The following is a 12,611-nucleotide window of genomic DNA, read 5'->3' on the forward strand; positions in this document are numbered from 1 at the left end:
AATAAATGTAAATATGCTACTTACACCGCAGTATTTACTTCTTTTATTCCAAAGCAATTTTAAGAAACTATTAATGCTTGGAATTTTAAAAATAATTAGGAAAAATAGTAGGCTTTGAAAATTTAAATATTTTTGCAAAAGATATGCAAAATCCTTACGACAAGTGGGTGTTTTAGTTTTAGTTTAGTTTTAGCATCGACTTTGGATCGATTTATCGACATGTTTCTTATTTTATTTTCTGTTAAAAATTAATGAGTTTTCATGTTTAATTGTGAAGTTTGAATGTTATTTAAATAGCTAATGAAATAATAAAGTTATGATTTACATTTATTATATAAAAAATAAAGCAATAATAAAAAAATCAATTTATTATAGATAAATTATCAAATATAAATTATTATTTAAAAAATGGGGGTCACAAAAAAATTATGAAATATTTGGTGGGCCGCGAGTATAAAAAGGTTAAGAACCACTGCCCTAGACCATCACTGACGCACAATTAACTAATTGCCCCTGGAAGTCGGCTTCTTACAGAAACACAGCTTCCCTGTCATCAAATGTCACGGCACGCCACTGATAAAATTAAATGATCAAAGTATTTAATATGTTCAGTAAAACTGGGAATTCCCAATCTCAACCTAGCAACATTAGCATTAGAGGCAAAAGGAAGATTAGAGAGTTTATTTGTAATATGAAATATTTTATCTAACTCTTTTAATAGTAATGTCAAATAGATTATGTCATTGATATTACTGTTTAGACATAAATAACTATGGGTTTACATAAATAACTAAAATTTGGGTCATATTGTTCTGTCTCCAATGTGTTAACAATCTTGCTACAAAACAGATTGGTAAGGAGATATTGATTCTAAATTGAAGAAAAGCACTGAGATCGGTGTTATACTTAGTATGTCCTTTTTCCACAAGCACTTTTGATGCACTTATGGATGTCGTCATCAGGCGAAAACGAAACTTAGTGAAAAAATTGAACAGAAAATAATCCGACAAAGAACAGAACGCTTAATAATTTGAATTAAAACTTCTTTCCAAACAGTTAGGAACACGCATCAAACCTTCAAAAATGTTTGAACTTGAACAAACTGCAAGCTCCGTGATAGGCAAAGCGGCGCATGCATGGATCCAAGCTCGCACTACACATATGCTGTGGGATGTTTATCATTGTTTAACTGCTTGTACAGCATGACCCATACACTGGGTAGGTTGAGTGTGGGAGAGTTGCATGCCTCCAAGGTGGTAGTTAGCAGAGACTCCCATATAAAAACGATTTTCTGATTATTACATTTCTTTAGCATAATTGACTGGGACCATAGCGGGTTGTAACCCTGCTCTAGCACCTTTCTTGATAGCTCTGTAGTGTGTCTTCCCCTCATAACATCTTTTTGGTGCTTCGTAAGCTGGCTGGCAAGCATTCTAGTAGTGGCTCCGATATATTGTGTGTTTTCTCCTGTGGTAAGATTCTCCATTGGAACGGCATAAACGCCTGACTTTTCGAGAATGGAAAACTTGTCCGTCATTGCAAATGAGTTTGTATAGATTTGGAAGTGGGGATAATGGTAGGACAAGGTTGTTCTGCTTGAAAATGCAGAAAATTCGGATGGAAATGAGTCCAAGGTATGGCAATGATGTTTGGACCACAGAGAATCCCTCTTGTTGCATAGCGTAGTACTTGGGAACAGAGATTTTTCTACCATGTTAAGCACATACGTAAACTTGGCACATGGAAAACCTGCTGTGCATACGCCAAACTGATGTTGTTTAATTCAATGTCCAGCAGCGCTTGCAAAGAGGATAGTAAGAAGGTCCTTCTGATGAGGGCGGCAATGGCGGTGATGATGTATCGTGAGGGCTGGAAAGCCTCTGCTGGGATAATGTGTGGTGCTAAGTTAGATCTATGGTGGACTGAGAACTGTGGTCTTTCAGGAGCTTTACTTATGTGTAAAGCTAAGAACGGGATTGCAGCGTCACTTTCTTTCTCCCACGTGAAATTGATGGAAGGATAAACTCTTGAGAGTTGCTGCATAAAGATGAGAAAATTCTCATTCGTGTCTTCCCACGCTATCAGAATGTCGTCGACATAACGTAAATAGAGCTGCAGGTAGTGTATAGTAAGCGGGGAATTAAACGTTCTCTGCTTAATCTCCCTCATGATAAACTCCGCTAGGATAGTGGATAAAGGGGAATTCATAGGGACCCCTTGCCTTTGTAAATAGATTTTCTGATTAAAACAGAAATAATTATTCTCTGTTACAAAGGTGAGCGCATTTTGTATATCAAGAACTTGTTGGATGTTGAAGTCCTTTTTTAGGAGCAGAGAGTTAGCAAGCATTACAGCCTTGAAGGTGGGCACTGAAGGATATAAGGATATCACATCTAGTTTGTAGAAGATGTAGGTGTTAGGCTGTAGGGCACCAATGCTGGCCTCGCCTCGATGGTGGATTTGGCAACTACTGAAGAGGGAGTAACATATGAAGAATCTGGTAGAAGTGCACGAAGGAATTTAGCAAGTGCTTTTTCTAAATAATAAGTGGGATGAGATCTTTTGTTCACAAGTGGATGTAACAGCCAGTTTGCCTTATGCATTTTTGGTTAGAAGAACAATCTGGGACATGCAACGTTGGAGGGGAGATCAAGGGATCCAGTTAGAGTTGATGGAACACCTGGTAGGACAATTATTTTTCTTGCCTTCCTTAAGACCGTTGGTGTAGGGTCTTCACCAATGGTCATACTAAGTATAACACCAATCTCAGTGCTTTTCTTCAATTTAGAATACAATATTTGGCATGGGAAACACCCTATTGATTTTCAAGAGACATTGATATCTTTTATTGTTCTCAACAGGTACAAAATTATGATGAAAGTAAATATATTCTATTCTTTAGTGATTCTCTTAAGCTTTCAAACTCAGTTTCCCAAAACTGAAAAAAAATGGAAGTAAAACAAAGGGATTCTTGGACAATGATATTTATTTTGTCCACACGATATGTGAAGGTTGAGGTGGCAGCCTACCACTCTGTAGGACCCAGGATTAAATTTGGATGGGTTGAAGAAACCCCAGGAATTTTTGGGGATGGTCTGTATATATAAAGAATATATATATATATATATATATGTATATATATAATGGATCTATATTAATATATATAACTATCTGCCCCATGGGCACTAAGGGGGATTCTTTTTTTTGCAAGCCCACAACGGATGGCCAGATGATGAGGGCCTGACATATCTGGACAGACCATCCCCAAAAATTCCTGGGGTTTATAAATATATAAATATATATAGTAACCATCTCTTCAGTTAGCGAATTACAATAAATAAAACTGTTTATAACATTACATGTTATGTTTCCTGAAAAAATAATATAATTCACAAAAATTTTTCTATGAAAATAAAGCAATTTTGCATTGGCTACTACTTTCTTTCTTTATAAATGAATTTGTGGAAAAATCATTTTTATTATTAGAAATATAAATATTACAACTTATTTTTAGAAAAATAGGAAGTGCCATGTGACCCTGCATATTTTTTTTCTACATGTTTGGTGTGGACCACATGTATGTATTCATTGTCATAAATAAAGTTAGTTGTGCCCCAGATGCTGTACAGTTGTGATGTATGTATCCACTCACCTTCCATTGTGTATATATGTATAAAAGGGGTTGTTTTTAACATTTATAATATAAATAAAATATAATTTCTTATCATAATGTAAAATTTTCTCATAAATCCTACAAAAAAGTGTTAGAAAACTAAATTTATTTATTAAATATATAATCCTTTAAAAATCTGACATGAAAAATTTGCAATTTGTAGTTTACACATACACAGTGAATCATTGTTTGTTTAATTTGTTCATTACAAAGAATTAATCTACAAATTATATAAGTTTCGTTGATAGTGTACATTTTTCTATTTTAAATTTTAATATAATTTATACTTAAAATTATATAAATATTTGCATTATTTTAATAAGATTTTAAAACAATTATGCTCCTGTTTTAATTTAAACATTATGGTCTAATATAAAAATAAAATTTTTTTAGACTGAAGTATCAAATGCATCATTATCAGCAAATTTAGATAATGCTGAAGGTGGTTTTGACGCAATTATGCAAGTTGTAGTTTGCAAGGTAATGTATTAATTATTTAGTAAACAATATTTTGAATTATAGTTATATTTTAATGTAATTTAATAAATTGTTTAAATTAACTTTTTCTAAGATATTAAGATTAAAACCAGCTACATACATAACTGCATACTTGAACATGATATATAAACACAAATTATTGTACAGTGGAACCTTGCTTAACAAGCACCTCTCATAACGAGTAATTTGCATAATGAGCAAAGAAAATTGTAAAAAATGACTCACTTAATGAGTGACGTTTCACATAACAAGTGATGAGGAGAGGGGAAGTCCCAGATTGTGCGCATGCTACATTAGTCTGTGTGTAGCACTCATTCCACTAGCATCTTAGTGTTGCTTATGATGACACATTTTTCCAGACATATTACATTTAGACATCAACAACCATAGCTCATTATATAATAAACATGCTAAACGATATGCCAAATTCTTGGGCTATGTGAAGGCTATAATTAAATATTAGCTATTACTGTATTTTGATTTTTTTTTTTTTTTTTTTGTTTTCTGCAAATCGAATTGGCATTCCAGGTTGGTTCATTCCATGCTAGAAGAAAAGATGAAGATGATTCACACTTCTTAACAATGTGTGTTGTATAACTTTCTTTGAATAAATGTTATAGATAAAATATTTGAGTATTTTTTCAGCATGGAACACATTATTGTATTTTACATTAATTTATATGGGAAAAATTGTTTTATTTAATGATAACGTTCTTGAACGAATTATTGAACGAATTATGCTCATTAAGTGAGGTTCCACTGTATGTACATGACTGCCTTATGGCCACCACATGGCATAAGTATACTTGAACACTGCCAATTTGAATCATGTTATTAACAGATGAAGACAATGCCCTCACTTTAGTTTCTTTGGTTTCAATTTTAAAGAAAAAATCAATGAAAATATTATAGTTTTTGGTGTAAAAACTAAAATAATAATATTCCTTAAAGCTGGAACTACTATACAATTAATGAAAAATTGACCTTTGGTTTACAACTATTGATGTAAATGAAATGCAAAGGTTTACAGCCTCCTTCAGGGCCAGCATTAGGTTTGTATAGAAGATTCTCCTATTTTTAATTCTTTTTTCACCAAACCTTTGGAATTTGGAACAATTTTTGAAAAAATTTAAAGTTCTGGAACAAGTTTTATTTAAATAGACATCCACAACTGCCGTAAATAATCGGGATATATTTTTGAAAATAATAATTATGAATTACAAATGAATTTGGCACTAGAGGGAGGTGTTAGGTGACATCTCGTAAAATGAGAATGAAAGTAAAGTCAAAGATGAGTTTTACTTGCTGCTCATGTGTAAATTTTTGTTCAATAATTTGGTTTTTCTATAAGTTTGTTGTCCAACAAAGCCTATCATTATTATACAAAGTGAGTTAAAACTCCTTTGCACTCTTTTCATTCCAAAAGTATAGAAGATATATTAATTTGTTAATGTAGTTACATATGCATGCATGGAGAATTGAATGGGACCCTTTTTGTTGATCTTAAAAATCATTTTCAAGGTTACATATGTTGTAAGTTTTTAATGAGCAGAGATAACATAAAAGTTGCAATGACAAAGATAGAGCATAAATTCAACTACTCAAAACTGGGAGTACATTAATAAACACTGCACATATAACCAATATTCAGCAAGAAGAAATTACAAGAAAGAAAACATTTTCAATCATGTTTAATGGGCATCATCAGACTAACAGACCTTCATAGTTTGAATGCAGCTGTTAAAACAAACAGTTTGAACCAAAAAGTTACTAGGAATAGGTGATTGCTGTCTATGTTAAGAGGGGTGACATGAGAGAGGGAAGATGGTTATAAGTGTAATTTCCTTAGCCTGAGAGCAGTAAGATGGGAATTATATATATATATCAGATAACAAACTGATCCCACTTTAATAAGGGGACGTGGACCCACAAATTATCTAAACCGTAACAGACTGATTTTGCTCAATAATGGGATATAAATACTAACATTATTATTTTTCATTCCTGAGCCTTTCAGTCTATACACTAATTTACACTTAAAGAACTCAGTGAGTGCACCTTAGTTCAAGCACCTTAGTCTTTCTTTCCTTTCTTTATTTGCTATTAGGGAGACGATTCTGAGATACTGTTCTTACAAGAGTCTGGTCCTTTCCACATACACACATTCAACATATATATTAGGTATCTCAATATGCTATTATGTTAGCATATTTAATATCTTCACTCAGAATAACAAGTCCTTTGTTCTCATATGTGACCACCTTCCTTTTTTTGATGATACACTGAGAAGGCACTTCTGCCTTCTCAGTGGTAACTTCAGACAAGACAAAGCTCATCAAGGGAAAAGATGTCATCACATCAGCTCTCTCATTCTTATACCTTCCTATATATATCATCATCTCATCTCCATCAATCAGGGTGTATCACAAAAATGATCTGGTTGAGCCTATTTAGATGTGCACCTGACAAACAAACAACCATTATCGCTTCTGGCAATAAGCTCTAATGAGGCATTGTAAAGGCCAAGGGTGAGAACAGAAAAAATATACTTTCAAATATGGGACAGAAGTACTACAGAACAGTGGCGTGCCGTCATTGGAAGCGGTGGAAGCGCCGCTTCCACCTTTCAATGACCTTCCCTTGTAGTTTCTAAAATATAAATTTTCATATTTTAACGTACTTTGAATTAATTTAAAATTAATATTTTATTACAACTGCATTATGTATCTTATTACAAATTTCTATACTACATGTGAGAAAAACGATAAGATTGCTATTGTATATTTGAATATCAGTGGCAGAATGGAAGCGCTTACGAGACAGCTTTCACGGTGAGAATAACTGAATGGTGTAAAGCAGCCAGAGGGCATTGGCGCATGCGCTTTACAGAGCACCAACTCAGCCGGTTTAGCTGGTGGAAGCTACACACGTGTAACATTTCCAACGATTCTATCCCTTAGCCACTGCGTAGGGAGCTGTCTGACTAAGTGAATTGTTTAAGATTTAAAAAGTAAAGAGTATTCAATGTTATTTTAATATACGTTTTTTTACAAAGTTATATTTAATTATAATTTTCTTTTAATTATACTGTAATTATATTGACAGATTTTCAGACAAAATCTTTAGAATTTTTATCACTTTTAGATGTTTTTCATAATATTAAAATTATTAACAATTTTTCCAAGTGTGTTTTAATTCTTTAAATTAAGTAAATTTTATGGGAAATTTTTTGATTTATCTAAATTACGTAGTCAAATCGCAATATTTATATTTGTGTCCGGACTATATTGACAAGTAACTCTTAAACATAAAACACATTGTTAATTAATGTCGATCCAAACAAAGACGTACTAAAAGAATTATATGATTTAATATCATTAATTTTTATGGTACCAACTACCAGTGCGTCTGCTGAGCGCAGTTTTTCGACCACGAAGCAAATTCATACATTGGCCAGGTACACTCAGTCAGAGGAAAAATTGTCGTCGCTAGCGTTGCTTTCGATAGAAAAAGAACTTTTAAATACGTTGATGGAGTCGACGACCAGTGACTTGTATGATAAAGTAATTAACGACTTTGCAGAAAAAATCGCTGAATAGAGTTAGTTTATAAAAAATTAAAAAAAAAACAAGTTTTTCTATCATTGTTTGTATCGTATCAATTTGTATTATCTATGTATTATTTATATTTTAGAACTAAAATACATAAATTGTTTATTTTTGTCATTTCCAGTATTTGTTTAAAACTTTTATGGAAATGTCATGTACCAGACAGGTCTGACCCATCATGAAAGACGCGAAAAAACGATTAATTTAGAGAAAAATGTATTCATTTAAAAAAAACATAGGTAAAAGTCGTTTGTAGTCGGACACGCATTGTTTATATCAAACTGCCAGGCAGAAACAATAAATCGCAGAAGGAAGTTGTCCTATGATCGGTGGAAGATTGAATTCATCTTTGATTTTGACTTTTCTCGCACTCCAGGTAAAAGTCTCGTTATGTTTAGTAACCAGGGACCAATCACTCGGGAAGCGTGATTGAGGGAGAATGACCAATCAAATGGACGAAAGAAAGAACGGAGATTTATATAATCCCCGACAATCGAGGACACCTGGCACATGGTTAACGTTCCGAATAACCAAAATGCCGTGTGTCAATGCGCAAAAAAAGAATAAAAATACAATTTCTCGTCTATTGAGCCAACCTGTAACCCGTGCCACTTTCAGACTTAGACCGTGTCCCTGACGCCAACAGAGGAAGTCTCCCCATGCCCTACAGTCTTGTTGACGCCACTGTCCTGGGGCCACCTTCGATCGACCATCGAAGAACCACATTGACACCCAGGATGTCCGAATGGCTGATTGTCCTAAAGCAAACTATTTTATACATAGTATATATTTATTTTATGTTTCTTTTTTGTCAGTTTTTGTCAGGTACGTCTCTTCCGCCACCACGCATGTACGAATGGACCCTAGGCCATCACTGACGCGCAATTAACTGATTGCCCCTGGAAGTCGGCTTCTTACAGAAACACAGCTTCCCTATCTTGAAATGTCACGGCACGCCATTGCTACATAAGATTAAGCTTTGGACATTGACTTCCATGTAGGGGAAGGAGTCTATATCTATAAAATTGTTAGCTACAATTTTTTCTTGTGGCTTTGTAAATTTCTAATTGTTCTAAATATCTAAGCTGTTCTTAAAATGATGAAATTATAGATAAGAAGGCGTTAAAGATTAAACGAAATACTTTATTATATACTTATCTATAATTTCATCATTTTAATACAACTGTTGGCGTAACATCCAAGCTAAGTATTTAGATAATCAAACATCTTTACTACACCTGATACATGTAAAGCTATCCACCAACCAAAGCCGAATATAATCGGGCGAGAAATGGCTATAATATTAATAATTAATAGATTGTCTATTAATTATTAATATTATAGCCATTTCTTGCTCGATTATATTTGGCTTTGGTTGGTGGATAGCTAAGTATTTAGTATACTTAACAAGCTGTTCTTAGCAGGAGATGCTATGTAGGAGGCATGCTCAGTCAAATTTTGACCAAGATTGTTTTTTTTATACAAAATTAAATTTTATGATATCTCACAGAATTTAATTATATATAAAAGATATAAATTTAATAATCTAAAATTTTAAAAATGAAGTTACTACAAACTAATTTACTAATAATTCTTTAAACTTTTTGTAATATAGGATCATATTAAATGGAGAGAACGATCCAGAAAGATCATTTTATTTGCAACTGATTCAATATTTCATTACGCAGGAGATGGATTGGTATGAAATTATTCAAATATGTTTACAGTATAGATTTTATATTTGAAATGATTTTAATTTATTTAATTTTTGTAAGATACTTACTTAGTTCATTTTTATTATAAGGATTACAGCTCATCACTTTTTATTCTAATTTTCCAAAAAAGAAAAAATATATTTAAAAGTTTATAATTCAGTTCTGACATAAAAATGTTATTACCATACATAATTCAAGCTGAAATTGCTATAAAATTACTGTATGCTTATAATATTTTTACATTTTCACAAAATAGTAGTAATAATTGTAGTTCAACTTTTGATTATTTGTAGTTACTAACAAAACATATTAACAAAAATTTTAAAATTCCACAAGGAACCAGAAAAACTTCTTAATGTTTAATTGATTAATCTAAATATAAAAAAAGTTTGTGCTTTCTAGGTATAGTTTTTTTTATAAAATTATTTTAATCAGTATTTGTAAAAAAATGAAAAGAAACTTGTAGCTTAATTTAAACGTGGAATAAATTTTGAAAAATCTCAATTTTTCATTTAAAGTAGTATAAAATATTTCAAATTTAAATTTTAAATTTTTGTTATGAGATTTTATTTAAAAAATAACTCATATTTATTTGGTTGTTATACTATATTGTAATGTATTTAAGGGCTTATCATACATTGAGGCTATTTAATTCATTATATCACTACAGTGGCAGTAAGAAGTAAGTGGTTAGGATACAAAATGGAGAAAATTACCACACTTACATGCAGAAACTAAGCTTAATTAAAAATTGGATTAAATTGTGAAACTAAGCAAGTCCCACATGCTTTCTGTGGTTTTTGTTAAGTTTTCACGTATTGCATTATTTAAATAAATGGATTTTTGATGTACCCCAATACCAAAAATAAGTGATCAGATCTGAATAATACCAGATTTATTCCAACTACATTGAAAAGCAAATGATTAGTACCATTTTTGGCCACCTTTGGCTTCTATGACTGTTCGTAAACACTGGCATCAAATCCACCATTTTTCAAGAAATTCAATGTTGGTCTTGCTCCATTCATCAAATAAGGCCATCTGGTAGACTTGTAGGCTTTTCCTCTTTGATTTTAGGATTCTTCAGTCCAGCTTGTCTCAAAGATGTTCAATGGGATTCAAATTTGAACTTTGGGGTGGCCAGGTTAGCACTTCAAACCTATTGAAAGCCAAAAAATGCTTGAAAAGCTTGGATGAATGCTTCAGGTCATTGTCATGTTGAAACATGAGATTGTTGTTGATTATTGATACCCATATCTTCTGCTAAAGAATGAAAATTGTTTTCTAATATTGCCTTGTACATTTTTTGCATCCATGCAATTGCTGATTTCTGCCAGCTGGCCAAGTCCACAATGAAAGAAACACCCCCATACCATCATGTATAGGGAATGCTTCACAATCCCAATTAGGATCGTGTGATAGATTTTCTCAGTATGATGCAAGTCTTTGAAATTCTGTCCCTTAAATGTTTTTTATGCTGCCCCCTTACGGTGCTGCCTGATGCAGCCACCTCTCTGCATCATAGCACTGCATGGCCCTGATCCCAATGCATTTGACAGGTTTGTAGGTGGTGTTCTTTCACCACACAGTTGGGCATTGTCTTGAGCCTGCAAGCTCAAATTTCCAAATCACTTTACTCCAAAACTCAGGAGGTTTATTTAAATGCTCCCTTTCAAAGGCTGGCCTCTTTACAATGTTCACCTTTGAAATGAACAGCACTTGATATGTGATGCATTTTTTAAAACACACTTCATTGAGTTGATGATAGATACGAGGGCTGTTTGGAAAGTTTGTGGCCTTGCCTATATGCGGCACTGCAATCAATTTAATTTTTGGTGGAAATAATTCGGCCATCTTTGCTAAAGATACGATACCAATTTCCATTTGATTTATCGTAAAGTTTTGCCACGACAGCTTAGCAGATAGTCAGTGTGGACATGCTTTGTTAAAAATGGAGAAGACGGAGACTCGTGCGGTCATAAAATACCTGACGAAAAAAGGATTGACCCCATCTCAAATCAAAGCTGACATGGATGAAGTTTTGGGAGAGTCTGCTCCTTCATACACCACTGTGAAAAAATGGACAGCCCTTTTTAAATCTGGCAGAGAGAGTGTGGAAGATGACCCTCACAGCGGACGGCCGTCAATTGCTGTCACTGAAGAAAATATCGACAAAGTCCACGATTTGGTGTTAGCAGATCGCTGTTTGAAAACGTGTGAGATAGCTGAAACAGCAGACATCTCTGTCGACCAAGTGCACCACATCCTAACCGAAAATTTGGGTATGACAAAGGTCTCAGCAAGATGGGTGCCACATCTGCTGACCGCTGAGCAAAAATGTGTTTGCACATTTGCACTTTGATGTCAAAGGAGTGTTTGGACTTCTACCAGAAAAACCCACAGGATTTCTTGTGTCAGTTTGTGACTACTGACGAAACGTGGATCCACTACTACACTCCTGAAACAAAAGAACAGTCAAAGCAATGGAAACACCACAGTTCGCCACCACCAAAGAAGGCAAAGACAGTTCCATCAGCGGGGAAAGTGATGGCCTCGGTTTTTTTAGGATGCTAAAGGCATCATCTTTAGCACAGTAATAGACAGCATTGATGGTCTTTCCTCTTTTTAGGTAGTCAATAATTACTGTGAACTTTCAGAAAAACTGAAGAAAGAAATCGAAGAAAAGAGGCCACACTTGAAGAAGAAAAAGGTTCTGTTCCACCACAATAATGCACCTGCACATTCCACCAGAATCACTGAACAAAAGATAAATGAACTTTGCTTCCAATTAGTTCCACATCCACTGTACTCACCTGATTTGGCCCCCAGTACTTCCACCTTTTTCCAAACCAAAAAAATTTCTTGGCTGGAAAGAGATTCCACTCAAAGACGAAGTCATCTCTGAAGTGAACGAGTATTTTGCACACCTTGACAAATCAACCTATTGTGATGACATAAAGCTAGAACATCGCTGGAATAAGTGCATTGCTAACAAAGGAGACTACATTAAAAAATAAAAAAAGTTTTAACATTATTTTGTTTGTTGTTCTATTTGAGACCGTGAACTTTCCAAACAGCCCTCGTAGTTGATAAAAATGTTTTAAGGCCAGAGTTTTC

At 33.6% G+C, this 12,611-nt stretch overlaps 1 protein-coding gene across 1 annotated transcript in view; it reads left to right on the forward strand.

The window, feature by feature from the left end:
• The window catches only part of LOC136974556 (integrin beta-PS-like), a 200,173-nt gene that overhangs the window by 145,048 nt on the left and 42,514 nt on the right, over nucleotides 1–12,611 (forward strand). Inside the window, exons 17-18 of the mRNA XM_067269471.1 lie at nucleotides 4,067–4,153; nucleotides 9,395–9,478. Coding sequence (XP_067125572.1) covers nucleotides 4,067–4,153; nucleotides 9,395–9,478 — 171 coding nt within the window. The remainder of the gene's footprint in view (nucleotides 1–4,066; nucleotides 4,154–9,394; nucleotides 9,479–12,611) is intronic.

Source organism: Centruroides vittatus, unplaced genomic scaffold (genome assembly GCF_030686945.1).
Source record: "Centruroides vittatus isolate TY-2023 unplaced genomic scaffold, ASM3068694v2 contig_350, whole genome shotgun sequence".
Taxonomy (NCBI): Eukaryota; Metazoa; Arthropoda; class Arachnida; order Scorpiones; family Buthidae; genus Centruroides; species Centruroides vittatus.